Source organism: Micromys minutus, assembly GCF_963924665.1.
Source record: "Micromys minutus genome assembly, chromosome: 11".
Lineage (NCBI taxonomy): Eukaryota > Metazoa > Chordata > Mammalia > Rodentia > Muridae > Micromys > Micromys minutus.
Window position 1 is genome coordinate 33,899,348 of NC_137980.1, and position 19,995 is coordinate 33,919,342.

Below are 19,995 nucleotides of genomic sequence, written 5' to 3' on the forward strand. Positions count from 1 at the left end.
TACACACATTGAGGTGTTATATGTGCCTTGACATGAGTGTTGGTGTTGATTTCTTGCAGATAAATATTGCATGTTTCTGGTGACTTTTCTTGGAGAAAGTGTGGTTTATCTGTGTTCTTAATTGACTAGAAGGCAGTTCTTCACATCTATCTTTTATAGCTCTCTATTCTTTCCATTGTTTTATCCTAATGTCAAGAGACCTTTATAAATATATTTTTGTTTATTACTTGAGACATTTTCATTCTGCAGTCTGCTGGTCTGAAATTCGCAGAGATCCATTAGCCTCTACCTCCTTAGCACTGGAATTAAGACACCATCATGACCAGCAAGTTTTATAAATCTTCAACTTTGCTCTTATTCCAAATTGTTCTATTTTAGGTCCTTTGTATTTCTGCATGTGCATGTGTGCCACGTGTGATATGTATGCACATGTGATACAAGCAGAATTCATGCACATGGAGCGCAGAGGTGAATGTTGGGTGGCTTCCTCAATCACTCTCCATCTGACATTTTGATTCAAGAGCTTTCACTGAAGCTAGAGCTCACCCATCTTCCTGTGCTTCCAAAGCACTGGGAGAACAGACGCATGCCCCCGCGCCCAACTTTCTGTGTGGATGCCAGGGATCCAAACTCAGGTCCTGTGCTATGCAGAAAGCACTCTCCCACCAGAGCCACCTCCCAATCTTAGTCTTTTGTATATCTACATGAGTTTTATAATTAGTTAACTAGCTTTTTCAAAAGCTGAGAGGGATTTTGAGAGTGCAACTAGTCAAGCAAGCTTCTCTTCAGTAGAACTGGTATTGCTAATTCATTCTACAATTTCAGAAAGTACACCGCAACATTTATTTCATCCTCAATTTCTCTCAACTATGTTTTGACATTTTCAGTATACTGGACTACTCACATCTTTAGATTTATTCCTAAGTATTTCTTTTGAAATTGTAAGTCAAATTCTACATTACATTTTTAAAAATTTAGAATGTTATTGTTATAAAGAAATACAGTTGAGTTTTATACCTTGAACTAGCATCACCAATAGTATATTAAGTACTTTCTTTTTTTACTAGCTAGGTTGTATCATCTGTAAATGAGTGACACTCTCTATTCTAGATGACTTTAACTCAGTTCCTCGCCTTACTGTACTGCCTACAATTGTTCAGCACTGGTGAATGTTGAACAAAAGCAGATCTCAGGAGGAAAGTAGGAGTCAGTTGCTTATTACAAAGCATGACATCAGCTTTTGGTTTTTCTGTGTATCCTTTGTGGAGTTAAGGAGACTAGGCTCAGCATTAGGACCTAAGTTTTGTTCTCAGCATCCACACTGGGCAGTTTACAACTGTCGGTAACACCAACTCCAGGGGGATCTGACGCCTCTACCTTCTGGAAGCACCTGAATTCATGTGCATATACCCCTTCACATATATACATATAATTAAGAATAAAAGCAAAATCATTTTAAAAACTTAAAGAAAATTAAGGGCACTGACATTTTAGTGGGGAGGTTGTGGGATTGAACACAGGATCTTCTAGATGGTAAGCATGTATTCTACCACTAACCAGCACACTGTACTCAGGGGGGGGGATTTCTATCCCCAGTGGGCTGAGACTGTTTAACCAGCATTTTCATTTTAGAGTCTATAAAAATGACTTTCGGGTTCCAACTCATTAATATAGTAATATAATAACTATTAAAAACTAATCCAACCTTGAATTCCTAAAATAACTAGACCAAACAGTTTAAACAGGGTTATTCCCTTCCAAAACTCACACTGAAATTTGATTGCCCCTGTGGCAGTGTTGGATGCTGGGTCCCATAAAGGTACTAGATTAAGAGAGGTAATTACAGGAGTGGATTCATTCCCCAGACAAGGCCCCTTCTCACGGCTTGCCTCTTCAGCACAGCTTGCATACCCTTCTATTCTTCTGATGGGACATGATATAGCACAAAGTTCTCGCCATAGACCAACACCATGCACTTGGACCTCCAGAAGAACCACATGCTGACAAAATAAATCTCTCCTTTTTATATATCACTCATCTCAAGCATTCTCAGCAATAAGTAGCCAAAATATTTGTTAGAAGTGTTGGGATTCTGTAAACCCACCCCTCAGTTACCTAGCAAAGGCCAGGTATACTCTGCCCCCGTGACCTGACACTATAAAAGGGGCTGCTTGCCCCCTGTTCTCTCTCTTGTTTTCTTGGTCTACCCCCCCCACCCTTCTTCTTCCCCTTCCCTCCCCCCCTCTCCACATGCTCATGGCCAGCCTCTACTCCTTTATTATTCCTCCTCTCTCTCTCTCTCTCTCTCTCTCTCTCTCTCTCTCTCTCCCTCTCTCTCTCTCTCTCTACCACCCTCTTAACCGCCCCCCATGACCTGAATAAACTCTACTTTGTACTATACCGTCGTGTGGCTGGTCCCTTAGGGGGAAGAAATTTCCAACATGGATCCCCCAGAGGCAGCTCCCTGGACTCCAGGCCGCACCACACCTCCATGGGCCATATCCACTCCCCCTGCCCCCCGCCTCACCCATCCTTTTCCTAACACTGGTGCCGAAACCCAGGACATCATCTTTTAACAACAGGTAGGTTAGATTTTTTTTACATCTATAGTCATAGATGACATTACACTATAGTTTTCTTTGTCTACATAGTTTTTTGTGTGGGTTTGATTTCTAGGTACTTTTCACTGTTTCAGATGGAAAAGAAAATCATATTTTTGTTACTCTATCTCAGCCAAAGTACCTGCCACAGAGCTACTGTCACTATCGACCCCTCCTACCCAAACAGCACCTACCATTGCTACCATTGCAGAGACTCTAGACAAACAGTTAACGGGGAGCAGAAGCCCAGGATGCAATAAGACTCAGTTCTTACTGTTTAGAAAGCATGAAATTAAATTTGAACCATGACAATAGGCAACTAAAATCTACTTCACTAATCTTCCACTGTAGGCAAGCATTTCAGTAGTGTTTAGCAGGTTTTCTTTAAACACATAAACATCTTTTTAAAAACATGACAAAAAGTCTACAGAAGAGCCGTACAGTATGATTGGGGTCTGTAATTAACTGTTAAAAAAAAGACACTGTGCTTTCTTACACTTTAGGACCCATTAACTGTCAACTACAGAACACACTGAAAATATACCTTAAGAAAAAGAAAATTTAATCCAGCTAGGAAGAGTATCATAAGGATATTTTATGATCCTCAAAGACAAAATAGTAACAGTGAAAACATTTTAAATTGTATCTTGTACACTATGTGTACACTATGAAATAGGCATTCCTGTTCTACACAGACACTGGGATTTAGACCACAACACCAATCCCTGCCTAAAGTCTGTGTCCCCTTGCACAAAATGGCAGGTATCAGACAAGCCTCTGAAGCTCTAGAGGAAGCACTGCAGTTTTGCATTTGGGCTTTTGTTTGTTTGGATTACAACACTGTCAACCTTAAGAAGCAAGAAACTCTGCCTACTCTGTTTGGAAGCAAAGGAAATTTCAACATCCGAGTCTAGCAGAGCTCAGGCCAAGAAAATGCAAGCTTATCCTTGATGATAATGTGACACGTGGGACTTACCAATGAGATCTGCTCTGCTTCCTTTCTAAGGCAAGGGTTCGCATCGATAAACTAGCACAGTATTTTGTCCAGATTTCTAATGATCTACAGTGGATGTGGTTCAGTAAGCTTGGGCTACTAACTATTGGCAATGGTGTGAAACTCCTCTTGAGAGTAAAATGAGAGGAAAGAAAAAAATCCTTACTGATATTCCAACCATTTAACTTTGTGAGAAGAGTAACTGAGCTTACCTAGTTAAGACATTGCTAATGATCAAATACCTACCCATTCCCCTCATTTTAGCTATGGGACCTTGAATGTTTGTAACCTTGTGAACTTTGACCTATAAAATGGAGGAGCTGGTTTCACCTCTTCAGTGCTTGAGTTCTACCTGATACATAGACAACACAATTCCTGTGCCTGAGGCTCAGGAATCATTGTGGAAGTTGGGATGGAAAGGTTATAAGAGGCAGAGGAGCAGGAAGTTTGCTGTGGAATCATGTCTCTTAGAAATGTCAGAGAAGCCACACCCAAAGTATCAGCAACAGAGCTGCCTAAATCTGACCTAAGGATGACATCAATAGACATGCTAGTGTGGACCAGGAAAAGATCATGAGGCTTCAACACTATAGAGAACTATAGACAACTTATGATAAGGGGGAGAGAAATAGTCTCCCCCAGAGAAGAGCATTCCAACCACTTAGTCAGTAACCAAATATTCAGCCCTAAACACATATACGTACTAGTAACTTTATATGAAGAGAAGATTGTATTTATGTATTTAGAAATATATATATACACTCATGTGAATGTGAACATGTAACACACACACACACAGACACATACACAGACACAAACACACAGACACACACACTCCAATTAAGGAAAAAGAGGCCATAAACTTAGAAAAGACCAGGGGAGCAATAGGGGCTTGAGGAAGGAAAATAATATAATTATAAAATAATCTTTAAAAATTGAAAAATTACTAGAAATAAAACACAACAAAGAGATTTAACAACAAAATCATTTACAATAGCACCAGACACTTGGACAACTTTAAGTTTTGTTCGCAATAAGTTACTACTATTCCTATAATTTATAAGTAGGGAAAATTACATAAATGTTTTTGGAGATTCTTCAGTACAAGGAATAATTACTACGCTTAATGTTCTCCAATGCTTATTTAGTTAAAAACATGGCTCTATACTTCTAACACACCTATACTAATGTCCTAAAAATTGTATTAGAAACTGACACCAAGCATCTTCTGTAAGTATGCAAATAACTGTAACACACCAACAAAAACAATGAGACACAATTTACTGAAATAAAGTAAATTAATCCATCATATAATACTAAGTATATACTATGTACTCAGTATATACAATGTTCTTTTCAAGATCCAAGCCTTATAACTCTTTAAAAACTTAAAATATTATATGATTAAAAATGCAAGTATATGCATATATATATATATATATATATATAAAACAGGAAGAAATTCTAAATGTTTTTTACATTTCTTGTGTATGTTTATGTATATAAACACGAACACATCTGTGCATGCATGCATCTGTGTTATAGCATGCTCTGGAGGTCAGAGGTGCTTACAGGTGATTCTCCCTGGAAGGAAGGAATTCTCAAATACCACTAAACTCCGTAAATTCCACTGACGGAGTAAGATTCTTTGTATGTATATTTGATGCTGGTTTCAAAGCAAAGTTCAAATGTCTGGTATGACACTTACGGGGCATCTGCACAAGAGATGCAGCCATAACTTACTGTTGCTATTTTGGTGCTGAGGAAGTTCTGCCTTTCTTCATCTGCCGTAATTTCATGTGCAATTTTAAATAAGTCAAGCATTTTGGGGATGTCACGGCCAATGGAATCTGGTTAGAAAAATCAGAAAAATCTAAACTTATTACATTATTGAAACAAGTAGCAAAAATTAATGACTGAAATAAACATGAATCCTGTGTGAAGAAACAGCGATAATAAATAAGCCATGGCAAATAGACATTAGAATGGTCACTATGGCCCCCAGTTCTAGTTCATGGCCTTGGCGTTCTCCTACTGGGTGTGGATGAGGTCTGCAACTTGCCTTCTAGTCAAGAGTCAGAATGATATACACGTAAGTTTGCATTATATAACCTTACAATACCTGTCCTGGAGGAGACTCTTCGTTATTGGCTTTGAAGAAGCTGTAAGGCTATGTGCTAACATATGGAGTGGACAACGGACCTAGAAACTTCAAACCCAGCAAGAATAATTGAAGCCACAGTCCAGCAACCTGCAAAGAACATACTTCTGCCAATAAGCATGTGAGTCTAGAAGTAGATTTTCAGTCAGACTGGAAGGAGAGAGCCAACTCTCTGACCTCCATGCATATACACGTGCCTTCCCTGTGACTTCTACTCATACAAACGGAGAGAGCCAACTCCAGAGTTCCCTCTGACCTCTATCCATACACATGTGCCTGCTATCATGCACCCATACACACAAACACAACTGTAAAAGAGTTTTAGAATGAGATGTTAATGTAAATGCATACAATAATTATCTTGGATTTTTAAAATTTTCTTACTGAAAAGTAAGGTAATTTTCATACAGCATATTTTAATCCACGTTTCCCTCCGTCAACTCTTCCCAGATCCTTCCCACCCCCCCACCTTTCCAACTCTACACCCTCTCTCCCTCTCCCTCCCTCAATATATCTCTTAATATATCTCTCAATATTTCTCTCTCTCAAATAAAACAAACAGGCAAATAAAAAAGGGCATATAATAATTAAAAACAAAAATAGCAACTAACAAACATATACCAAAACCAAAAAAAGAAAGAGCAGGAGAAATACACACTTGCAGACACACATACATACACACACACACACACACACACACACACACACACACACACTGACACACTGGGACCCTGTCTGGTTTGGACTTACACAAGCCCTGTGCATGCTGCCACACTATCTGTGAGCTGTGTATCAGTCCTTTCATGTCTAGAAGACACTGTTTTCTTGGTGTCATCCATCCCCTATGGCTCTGAAATTTTTTCTGCCCCCTCTTCTGCATAATAACCCAGAGTGGGGCATTTCACAGGCATCCCAGTTAGAACTGAGTGTTCTAAGGTCTCTCTCACTCTCTACACATTGTGCAGTTGTGGGTCTCTGTGTTACTTCCCATCTCCTGCTGGAGAAACCTTTGATGATGGCTGAATGAGACACTAATTTGTGGAGAGAACAGAATATTGTTAAGAGTCCTTTTAGTTCTCCTTCTAATTCTGATTGTTTCATTTATTTTGGGGCTCTATATGTAAACGAGTATGTCCTCTTATTATAGATTATCCAACTTTCTTTAGTTTCTGTTTTCATTTTAAAGATTTATTTTGTCTGGCATTAATTAAACCAATTGCATTCTCTTACTCTTACTTGTTTTCATGGCTCATAATTATTTAGTCTATCTGTGTATTCAAAGTGTTTCTTCTACAGACACTGTACAAATAGCCTGCTCTCTCCCTATCTCGTACATTGCGTTTTGGTTGGAGTGCAATCCTTTTCCAACTGACATGTGTTTTCTACTGTCTCATCATGTCTGATCCTCTACTCCTCATATACAGCCATTTTATTGTCTTAAACAAACAAAATTATGTCTCTTTTATCCCACTATTTAGATTTAAGCTATGTGCCTTTTAACCATTCACCTTGTTTGAAATCACAGACTACTTCATGTTAATATGAATATGTACCAGGTACTCTTTCCTCTTCTGCCATCTTTGTGATGAGTGTTATGCTAAAACCTGATTTTTTTTCCTGTGTATTTGTACTTAGAATAAAATCTACTATGCTACTTATGACCAAAACTAGAGAATCATTCCAGATTCCTTTACACTTCATGTTTAATCAGCAATTCTCATTGATTCTACCTCTCCAACATCCCTCAACAATCCTCTCCTGTCTTCACCACCACTGCTAATATATTCTTTCTTCTTTTATCTGGATTACTAGAATATCCTTCACAATATTCTCCACTTAAGTTTCTACAACCTTATGTGCATCCCATGCCTTACATGCTCCCAGAGTATTGATTCTAATAAGAAAACCATATCTCATGGTTCTGAACATAGTTTTCAATGATCCTCGTCTACACGGAGATTCAAATCTCTGTGGAATGGTACAGAAAGCCCACTGTCTCATGTCCAAATGACAGAAAGCAGCTTAGAACATCCTGAATACATTCATTCTTGCTTGATTTCTCTATATTAATGAAGCCATTGCTTCTGCCTAGAATGTAGTCCATACCTTAGGAAAGCAAACACCTATACATGATTAACCTCTCAAATACTATCTTCTCTACATAATTTGATTTTAAGTAGTTACTCATTCCCATAAATATGTTGTATATTTCCCAGCACACACAGCACTTTAGTGCTTAAGTTTATTCTTCTGCCGTTTCTGTCGATATGTATTTTCTTAAAAATGTAAACCGGCTTTTGATCTTTCAATTTTCAGAAGATAGTTGACAATAATTACACACCTATTTGACAAGTGTCCTATAATGACAGAACTGACATATAGAAGTATGTGTAAGTTCCCCTAAAGCAATAACCCCTTTTAGCAATCTTAGGAAATTGGTCTACACATAGTATAAATTTTTTGTATACCCTTGTACATGTGTGAAAAATGGCACAGCAGTCTCTAGGGCTAAAATAAAGAAAACAAACTTCACAGGAGTATTATCCACGACACTCATAATTAATCCACTATTATAACAGTACCTACTTGTTCATCGATTCTTTCACAGATGAATAGTTTTTAAACTAGTACAGGGGAGCGGGGAGTAGAAACTTGTTTTTGCACTTTTCCTCACATAACCTAAGAATTCAACTTCAGTAACAGAAGTAATACTTGGAAGCACAAAATGTTCTCTCAAGACCTGAAGAATTCATAAGTTTTTGTAATTTAGCATTTATGAGTCTTACCCATGATACAGCCACCTCTTTACAGAAAGCAGACACAGGAGGATCCCTGAAACTCACTGCCCCATCAGCCTGGCCAGGCTGAGAGACAGACCATGGCTCAAAACCTAGGGTGAAGAGTGACTGAGGAAGACACCAGACATCTCCCTCTGGCTTCCTCAGGCAAGCACACATATGTACTCACCCACCTCAATATATGTACCCATGAACACACACAACTCACATTAAAGAAAATGTGTCTCTAGAGAAAGGCGAAGGGCCAGTGAAACAAAGCCAGGTTCCTTTGAAGCTCATTTTAAATATTTTTCATGGGAACAAAAGGGGGGCAGGGAAGAAGTACTAAGAAACCAATCTTACTGGGAATCTGGAAAAGTGAAATTGCCTATAGTTATACAAGAAATTAAAATAAAATGTGCTGTGAAATGTGCACCTTGGATCTAGCCAAGATGACCACACCCACTCCTGTGAGAGGCACACTGGGAATGGGTGAGCTCAGCTTCAGTGCCTGGCTCTCACTGTAGCTTCGTAATTTTTATTTTACCTTAATGTGTTTTGTTGGATCTACGGGGAATCCAACAATCTGAGACAAGAATCAGAACTATCTCTAAAAATGCACAGTACAAGCTCCATCTGTTCTCATGCACATCTGGTGTGTTCTGTTTGAACATTCTGACAGCTGAGTTTGTTTTTTCATGCTTAAAGAATCACAAACGTCTGGTTCTAGTGAGCAAACCCTGTGGTTAGGGAAGGGGGTACTGTCATTCTTCTAGGTGCCTTGTTACAGCACCACTGGGGGAGGGTCACACACACCCCAAGACACCCACAGCAGGTAGAAGGTGTGGCTCAACAGGAAAGCAGAAATAGGTGGAGAGATGGTTGAGGGCACTGACTGCTCTTCTAGAGGTCCTGGGTTCAGGTCCTAGCAACCAACCACATGGTGGCTCACAGCCATCTGTGATGGGATCTGATGTCCTCTTCTGGTGTGTCTGAAGACAGCTACAGTGTACTTATTTATAATAAGTAAATCTTTTTTTTTTAATTGAGAGCAGAAAAAAAGTAAATCCCCCTGGAAAGAAGAAACACTTTAACAGGAAACTTGCCATTTGGAATAAAGTTATTTGAACACCTTAGACTTAACCACAACAGGAATGCTAATATAAAGAACAACAGAACTGGAACCCAGAGGCTTCCAGAGAAGAAAGCAGCAAAGGCAACAGACAGCTGAGGAGCACAGCAGTTGGTGCCTGACAGACAGCTGAGGGGAAGCAATAGCTAGTGGCCGAGCCGGTGCAGGCCGGCAATGGGCCTCAGCTCTCACTGTCTCCATTAGTACCGCTGGCTGAAACTTGAGCTTCATTAGATATCAAATATGTTTCTGGAAAATATTTTCTAAGTTGGACTGTAAATCTCCCTTTACCCCCAATGATACTCAATTTCAGGCCTGACTTAAAATGTGAATCTGATTCCATAACAACAAAGACAGCTGCGATAGAAATCTATCAAAAATGCCAAATCTCACCCACATCTAATGCCAGTATGACTTAATGCAGGCTACAAAATTAACAAAACTATAGTGCAATAAAAGAACTCAAGTCCATTTGAATCATTCATAGTTAGGCCATGGATAGATGATATCTTAATAGTTAATATGTATGAAGACTTTTAATTAATGTTTTTACTTTATCTCTACTAGAGTTAAATTTTGGAAAAAAAAATAACTAAAACAGATTTTACAATACTTGTTTATTTGCAGTACCTAATAGAAAACATACCAGACATCCAGGAGCACCTACAACAAGCGCACCTGTCCTGTGCATGTGCTTGTACACGTGCCCCGGCCTCACTGACGACACCACTTGTCAGGGAAACGAACACACAGGGCAAGCCTTTCCTTCCCTCTCAGCTACCCACTTCCTATTTAGTCATGTTTCATCTTTAACACGGTCTCTCCTGGTTCTCACCAGGCAGAACTGACTTCGAACACTGTCCCTATAGTTCCCTGTCCTTGCAGCCTAACTGGGCTCCCTACTCCAGTTCCAGTCCAAACCAGAATGTCTCCTGCCACTCTAGAGAACAGATGATGTAACATCACACTTTACAACACCTGAAAGACTCATGCTGAATAAATAGTAAGCCTGTGCTCATTAACTCCCAATTCAAAGACTTACTCTAAACATCGTCAATCCACCAACATCATTTCCCATCATTCACTTCCATATCAATGTGAGCCAAAAGGACCTAACTGACACTTCCTGGAGCCAGCCCATCCTTTCTAGCCTACTTCTGGGTCCATGGTTAATGTATTCTTTCTACATAGGTCTCAGTCAGTTCATCCGATTATACTGGACTACCTTAATGTCACCTCATTCATGATGCATTGCTGCCAAGGTCCCCACCTAGATTATAAGCAAACCCAAGTCAATATCCACAGTACCTTAAGAACTGATCAATTTGTATCTTTCTTTTTATCATTTATCACATTTACATAACAACATTACTACTCTCACTTTACTTCTTTTTTGTTGTTGGGTATTTCTTTGTTTTTTAGAGCCAGGGTTTCTCTGTGTTAACAGCTCTGGGTGTCCTGGAACTCACTTTGTAGACCAGGGTGACTTTAAAATCTGACTGCCTCTGCCTCCTAAGTGCTGGGATTAAAGGTATATACTACCATCACCCAGCTTCTCTTACTGTATTTATTAAAAAAGAAGTACCCATAAAAAATTCTACTAATTGGAAACACAAACACATATGTATTTACATACAAGCTGAATTCTTAAATGAGCATATACATTATATTGATAAAGAAATAGAAAAGTTAACAGAATGTCATGATGACAATGCTCTTTGCAGCTACTGTGTTCTAGTAATGTACAGCTGAATTACACTCCAACAATACCAATGCCAAAGAGGAAAATAAGATCTACACTCTTACATCAATCTCAAATATCAGGCATAACATTTAGTCTACAAACATATTAGCAGCTTTGGTTTTACAACCAAAAGTATAAAGAGAGTTGCTGACAACATTGAAAGAAAAACTCCCCCTTACTTCTAGTAGCCTTTGGAAATCTTTTTTTCAGCTTCTTCTTTAAAGGGTTAAGTTCACCCATTATTTCTGGGACAGCTACATAAAAGTCTGCAACAACCTCATCATCCAAGACCTAAAAACCAAAGGAAGAATACAAGAAAAAACTTTACCTTTTTGGACATAAGCAATTTCATCATGAGTCAAAAAAGAACTATTATGCATATTTTTCTTCAAACACAGAATTAAATAGTCACCAGTTTCGAAAAACATCAGAAGCAAAACACTTTGTTATATTTTAAAAATAGCTGCACGTATTTCTAAACAAAATTATTGGTTTTAATTCTGCTGTGAGATTATGCTGGCAAAATGCAATTATAAGCTAGAGCACATCAATATGTGTCCAATTCATACAAACCTACCAAAGCAGAATTCATGTCTATTAAAACTGTACACAGATAAACATTTCTCATTAGATCACAAGCAAAATAACTCCTAGCTGCCAAATTCACTATCAACCACTAACTCTCTAAACTTAGTGCATCAACAGAACTAAATATATCATTATTTTCACAAAGATCTGAGTTAAAGTTCTCCCTGTTACCAATAACTAAAACCAAAATGTGAAAGAACAAAGATAAGCCCACTTACAGCTTATCAAACACTATTCTTATTCTCAGAACAAAGGGATTGATAACCAGGCTTTACCGAATTTGTTGATAAATCCATGCTGGTGCCCAAAATAACTATTATGCCACCATACTCCACTTAAAAGTTTAATTGATGATAAAGTAAAATAACTTTTTAAAACAAAATATTACCAAGGTACAAATTTTTCATTGGTAGCAACTATTGTTTTACATGAAGCCTTATGTATCCAAAGTCTTGGTTGGGGTTAATAAATTCAGAAAAACTCAACTCTGAAAAAAATTAGGCTATATTCTGGGATTTTATCATCCAGTTACTAGTGTTTCTTTGAATAACATTCTGTGCCCCTCTTAAAAACAATGGCTTATTAAGTGAGAACTTTTGTGTTGTGAATTCTGCACATATTTTATACAGTTTAGTTCATTCAATCTTTCAAGGCAGGTATTAAAATAAACTAAATATTTCAGATAATATTTAGTTATTTATAATTAAATATTATAATTTTAATAATATTTTTTATAATATTTATAATATTTTTATAATATTCTCGGGGGCCTCCTGAGTAGGAACCAACATGTGTCTCCTAAGAGAAGTGTCAGCATTCAAACTTAGGCAGTAGGGATCTAGAACCAGGTGCCCATCCATAAGAACACAGAGAAAACAAAGACAACTGAAATGCCAAAGAATTGTGTGTAAGGCTTTCAAAACCCAACTTTACAACATGTTCCTTTAAGTTAAAAATCATCTGTGAATGTTGCACTACAATTCACCTTAGGAACAAATCTTAGACTAACGCAAATCAGTACATAGAAATTGTGCTTTTACAGACGAGAAAAACCATTACATTCAAATCGCTCTGAGCCAAATATATATGTGACATTTCAAAATGAAATGAATTTAATAACTAAATTAAGATCTTAGAAATGATTCAAAGTTTAGTAAGTATAGCCTACATTACGGTTTATTTCTTTTTAAAAAATATTTTATTTTTATTTGTTATGGTTATGAGTATTTTGCTTGCATATATGCCTATGCATTACTGGTACCCATGGAGACCAGAAGAGGTCATAGGATTCTCTAGAACTGAAGTTACAGAAGGTTATGTGGGTGCTGGGAACTGAACCTGGGTCTTCTACAAGAGCAGCCACTGCTCTTAGCTACTGAGCCATTTCTCTAGCTAAATGCTAAGAAGGAAAGCAGGAATAGGGGCTTGGAGTATTATTGGTCTTAAAACACTTGCCTACCTGGGAAAGGTCCCTGGGTTCAATCTCTAGTATTGCAATAAGTGAGTAAATATAAATGTATAGAAATGTGTTTGAAAATGGACAGCCATGACATTACCTGAAAGCCCTGTTTGAACTTACTTCATAACCTGAATGAAGACCTTCTAAAAAAATCCCCCAAAAGTTTTCTTCCATCTAATGGAAGAACCTCCTGGCTAAGACAACTTACCCAGACAGAAGTGTTTCTCTAGTGCATTCAGCACTGGAGCTCCTAAAGGAGAATCATGTACCTATGATATTTACATACCAAAAGTCATGATTAGATTTTATTTGGGTTTCTCTTTCCAGAGCTTCCTTTACAAACAATAGGGCTGTGCACCACATTCCTCACCCACCCACCAACCCCTTGTTTTTTCCTTGAGAAATGAGTAACTTCTGGCCACTGGTTGCAGGGCTGGCTGTGACAGCTGTGATACTCTCACAGGGTTGGGAGGAAGTTGGAGAAAGGCAACAGCACAGGCTTGCTGGGGTTATTTTTCTGGCTGCAGAGACCAAAGTCCCATGTTCCAAGCAATATATTTACTCTTTATCAACTAAAACACTGTTAGTACTTTGTAAAGAATTAAAATGATATGCCAGAAAGAACAAGATACTACACTTGGACTCAGCCAAACACCTGTTTTAAAGTAAAATTCATTCCAACTTTCCAGTAAGCACACTGAAAATTTATTTAAGGTTTTACAAAGGCCTGTGGGCCTTTCTTCCTGGCTGCTGGACTGCCTCAGCAAGTTGAAGGCCAGATCAGGGCATGCTTACACCACAGCCTTAAAATAAGGGAGGTAGATCTTCAAAGCAACCCTCAAGGAGAAGCTGGGCTTCAAGTTCCTGAGTTCCCACCTCTGCTACGTGGAAGGTCTTTCCCTCTGTATCGTGGGTGTATGTTTTCTCACCACAGAAAAGCCTTTCTTCAACTGCTCACTGTGTCTGCTGCTAACTGTTGCCCTTGAGAATTTTTCTGCCTTTTAATCCATTATCAGGCATAGAAAAAGAACGAACATCTAGCTGGTAACAAAACTACTTCCACATGGGAACATAAAATAGCAAATAAACAACTCTTGTGTTTCCTGGGCCTTGGTCACTCAAATTTGACTCCAAGATAAACTATCTCCAATTCCCTTTAAAAGGAAATTAAAATCGCCATCAGTGGGGGCCAAGTTCCCTAAAGGGCCAGCCCAGTAAGTCAAGCAAAAAAATGTATGTATTTAACAAAGTATATATTTTCAAGTCAGTTTTCTGAGCTCCCTGTTGCCCACCTCTATCCATAATATAATTTAAGAAAAAGAGGGACTCTTCTTTAAAATGTTAAGGAAAACCTTTTGTGATTCTTACAAATAGCTATGTGCTTCTTTCTACCTTCCTTTAAAAGGGCTCCCTAGGCTCTTCCTTCCTGAGGTGGGCTTCTTACTCACCCCTCAATGAGCATGCTAAGTCTGCCTCAAGTGGATAGGAAGTAAATGTTCAGAGAAAATACCATACTATGAAGTCTAAACATGTAAATGACACTTTCACTCCCAGAAAGAAAAAAAATCGTTTTAAAAACATGAATGATATTTGGATTTCATTTTAAGTTTCACCACATTCAAAACCTGAGTAATATTGGCCTGTATGTTTTATTCATAACAACAGTAAACTATAAACAAATCAAAGAATGAAGTAATCAATGATTAAGAGCTTCACTGTTTTTTTTTTTCCTTAGATTTGAAACTGAACAAAATACAAAACATTTCCTCTTTTTATAAAGCCTACTAACTGTTTTGAAAAATTAATGTAAAGGGTTGAGGGATGGCTCAGCAATTAAGAGAACTGGTTGCTCTTCTAGGGGACCTGGATTCAATTCCAAAATCCACATGGCAGCCAATTATATGTAACTATGGCCCATATAGTTGGGACCCCACACCTTCTTCTGGCCGCCAAGGACAGTAGGTAAACATATGAGGCACAGATATATGTGCAGACAAAACCCTATATACACAAAATAAGTGAATAAATAGTGGAAGTAGAGTTATCAGAACACTCTTTTAAGAAATGAACATAAAGCACACTACCTTCTTAACCAGATCTGTTCCTCCTGCAAACGCAGCTCCATTTTCTTCTGCTATTTTAATTTCTGATGCATTCTACCAAAACACAACAGTTTACACAATATTTTAAACATATCTGTTATACTGATAGTAGCTGTCAGAAATACTAATTAAAAGTAAAAATTGTTTTTAATTTTAATTAAAAATAGACCATTTTTTAAATTATATTTATTAGATACAATATAATCTGAAAATTTCAGTTTGTATAACCCTGGAGTATTTGACTGACAGCAGAAATACACCTTGATATCATATAAAGAACCTAGCAAGTGTCAAGAGGCAGAGGCAGGAGGATCCCTCTGAGTTCAAGGCCAGCCTGGTCTAAGCAGCAAATTCCAGGACAGCCAGGACTCTGTAGAGGGACTCTGTCTCAAACAAAAACCAAGCAAAAACCTAGCAAGTAACAAGTAGCTAGTCTACCAATATACACACCTCCCAAAAGAAAAAACTTAAATTCAGTTAATCTTACTAACTTACATCTTATAAAACTGATGAGGGGGGAAATTAACTCAAGAAATCAAAACACAAAATGTAGCTGCAGCTGCCAACTTCTACAGAAAAGCACATGTCCCATTTCTATCACTTTGTCTTCTGGGAATATATGTCACTCCCTTAATTCCCGCAGCACTGTGGCTCTCTGACAACTATAATCCCCACTCACTGGAAAGAACACACTGTCTTCCTCAGAAGAAAGCAGAGAAAATTTGTAAAATCTCAGTTATGAAATTCAGATGGCACAGACGGGAAAAGCTAAGCAACCACATTAGCACATCATAAACAAATGTCAGCAGCACAGAAGCCCACCAAGCCGACCCCTTGCCTGTCGTGCCGTGTCTGCTGGCACCATGAGCAGGCATCTGTTTAAATGGTGCTTTTGGAACGCACAGCACTGGACACTGTTGTGTGCTCTGAGGAGCCTGAGTGGGAGCCAGAGACAGCAGACAGAGCCCACAACTACTGTGACAGATGCTAATGACAGCAGCAGTGTCACATGCACCTCTCCCTGCTATAACCACAAAAAAGTAACCTGCTCTGAGCTTTAAAGACCTGATATGAATTTGCGATCTTTTTCTAATTACATTTCATTACTCTCTTTATTGACTAGTGTAATCTCTTAAAAATTAAATTATAGAATTGTTGACCAAAAAGTTACTTACCCCTGTAAACACAGCAACTTTGTTGACTTCTGATGAAAAAGGGTGAGGTAAAGCAATAACACTGGCAAATGATTCCACTTTTTTCTAAACATACACAGGGGAAATAATTATAAAATGTTTATCATCTCTATTATTTTCTGCATTCTATAAAAAACAGAACTGACTTTTTTTTTTTTTTTTTTTGAGGTTGTTTTGGTTGTTTGATTGATTTCTTCACTGAATAGATAGTTTTTCTTCTGGCCTTGAAATCAAGATCCCCCTGCCTCAGCTTCCTGAATGCCAAGAATGTAGAAATGCACCACCATTCCCAACTCTGGCTTTTAAATCTTTCAATCTATGACAGGTCTGCCCCTTTATTCCTTACTATTTTCTGATCGTAATTTAAAGCTCAAGAGATTATATATTTCCTTTTTAAAAAATAAGAATCTAACTCACGGAGCTGGAGAGACGGCTCAGCAGGTAAGAGCCCTGACTGCTCTTCCAGAGGTCCTGAGTTCAAATCCCAGTAACCACATGGTGGCTCACAACCACCTGTAATGGGATCCGATGCCCTCTCTGGTGTGTCTGAAGACAATGATAGTGTATTCATATCCATAAAGTAAATAAAAGAATCTAACTCACTCTTGTGTTCGTCACATCCCATTTCGTGAGGTTTCTATCCAACCCATTTATCGTAGGTTCTCAAATGTTGCAAGTGTATTCCTATCTGTGCCTCCCTAGCAACTAGTACAACAGTTTCCATTTTCTGGGTGTCAACGGAACCTTGAATCCAATTCAATTCAAATTAAGGTTTTGCTACCTTGAATTAAAATTTTAAATGTAGTTTTCAGGCACAAGGAAGATGATGAAAACAGCTAGCCACCCTGAACAAGGACAGTGTGCAACTGACCTGTTCAGTAGTTCACCTTTAGTGGACTCCTTGGCTCTGGACAATTATAAATAAAAACCCTTGATCTACAACAGCATGCCAAGACTGAAAGGGTCTTCTCAGTGGTCTACTTTAGTGTAGATCAGCTTCCCTTTCAGATACATTTAAGAAGTGAACTAAAAATTCCAAAATAATGCATCATTTGATATACATACAAGTACAAATCCAATAAGACCTCAGAATTCATATCTTCAGTCATTTTCGTGAAGAAAAACAAGCATAGACTGCTTGTCCAGTACTCAAGGCCCTGGTCTCAGTTCCCAGCACAGAGGTGACAAAACAGAGCAAACTTAAGACAGAGACCATATCATTAGTATCATGAGCCTATAAGTAGATTCCATATTCAAAACAATGTCTGAGGTCCTGAAAGGCATTGCTATGAACTACATGAATGACAGAACGTCCTGAGATTACTACAGATTTAAATGAAAACTGAATGTTTCCAGTATGTTCACTGTAATTATTAAGCGTTACTAAACTTTTATATGTATTATCGAATTCCATCATGAATGGAGTTGTAAGAACTAAATACTTTGTCTTTGCATGCTAAAATGTAAAAACAAGCAAATCGATGAATCCAAGAAAAGCAGCCCAGCACCCCCACATGCTTTTAACACATCTTATACTCGAGAAGTAATATCTTCATGCTAAAGTAGAGAGATCATTAGATTTTTTGAAAATTTTTCTAAAACTCTGATGGTGGCACATGCCTTTAATCCCAGCACTAGGGAGGCAGAAGCAGGCAGACCTCTATGAGTTCAAAGCTATCTAGAGAGAGAATTCCAGACAGCCAGGACTACAGAGAAACCCTGTCTTGAAAACCCAAACAGGGGTGGGGAAGTGATTTTAGGAAATTCTAAAATTGTACTTTTAAATAGTTTATGAAGTAGCTTTGCTCCATCCTTAGTTTTGGTTGCTCTTCTCCACTCACCCCTTCACAACCCTCATCTTTGTGTAAACTATTATTCTCAATCTTCCTAATGCTGTGACCCTTTAATACAGTTGTGATGAACCCTAACCATAAAATTATTTTTGTTGCTACTTCATAACTATAATTTTTTACTGTTATGAATCATAATGCAAATATCTGTGTTTTCTGATGGTCTTAGGTGACCCCTGTGAAAAGGTCAATTAACCCCAAAAGGATTTTGACCCACAGGTTGAGAACCTGGTATAAACCTTTCTACCCCTAGTATCTGCATTTCAACTTTCAAATCACATGTCCTCTACCCCCTTCTCCACCTAGAATTTTAAAAATTAAAAAGATCAATGTATGTATCTACTTTAATAAAACACAGGTCTACATACCTTTTTTCCCAATGCCATATCTAATGTTAAGTCAAGATAAACACCTTGCTTTGGATTGGTAAAGTCCAGAACTTGATACTTCTTGAGTAAGTGAATAGCTTTCTCTACTTCATAGAGCCGCCGTGGGTATAAGCGTTTTAAGTAGACATCATCTTCAGGATCACTTTCCATGTAGGTATATGACTTTATTTTCTCTATATCATCCACTGGTTTTTCATCTGATGCCTTTTTCTTGGCACCCTTTTTAATTTTTCTTGCAGGCCTTAAAGCAAGATAAATTAAGGTCAGTTATATCAGAATGTATTCAAGGAGACCTTTTCTCTAAAGTCGATTTATATAAAGACAGAAAAGGTCAAAAAGCACACAATGCTTTACAGTTTCCCTAACTCAATAAATACCAATGAATTTGTGCTATTTCCGATCAGCACAAGGTGAGCGAAACAGGGTTGCTATTCTCCAGAAGCTTACAAAGGAGCAAGGAGAGATACATGTAAAGAGTTCAATATATATTACATTATTATGGACATTTAGCAGGGTCTTATGGAGACCCTTCGCTTAGCCTAGGTGTTAGGGAAGAGCTGTGAGAGAGACAAGCTGTGAGAGGAAGACGGTCTTGATATACACCTAAAAGAACTGTTCATACAAGCTTGATGTGGCAGTACACATTTTTAGTCCCAGTACTTGGGAGGCAGAGGCAAGCTGATCTCGGTGAGTTCAAGGCCAGCCTGGCCAACAGAGCAAGTTTCAGGATAGCCAGGGCTACACAGAGAAACCCTGTCTCATAAAACAGAAAAAAGAAAATGTCCATAGCAGCACTATTCCTAACAGCCCAAGGGTAGAAATAATGAACTCATCTGCTGATGAGTGAAAACATGAAATATGGCACTTCACTATGATGGGATGCTTCTGTTCAGTGTTGATATCAATGTCATTGTCATACTGGTGTCACTGTGTTTTCTATTTAGTCATTACCTTCCTATACTCCTGTTACTCCTCTTTGCCCCTTTGCTGGTCCCCACTCCACCCC

At 38.2% G+C, this 19,995-nt stretch overlaps 1 protein-coding gene across 1 annotated transcript in view; it reads right to left on the bottom strand.

The window, feature by feature from the left end:
• The window catches only part of MRPL1 (mitochondrial ribosomal protein L1), a 51,834-nt gene that overhangs the window by 18,539 nt on the left and 13,300 nt on the right, over positions 1–19,995 (bottom strand). The window contains exons 3-7 of the mRNA XM_080925070.1: positions 18,969–19,230; positions 16,733–16,816; positions 15,540–15,611; positions 11,588–11,699; positions 5,338–5,444 (exon numbers count right to left, since the gene is read on the bottom strand). Coding sequence (XP_080781196.1) covers positions 5,338–5,444; positions 11,588–11,699; positions 15,540–15,611; positions 16,733–16,816; positions 18,969–19,230 — 637 coding nt within the window. The remainder of the gene's footprint in view (positions 1–5,337; positions 5,445–11,587; positions 11,700–15,539; positions 15,612–16,732; positions 16,817–18,968; positions 19,231–19,995) is intronic.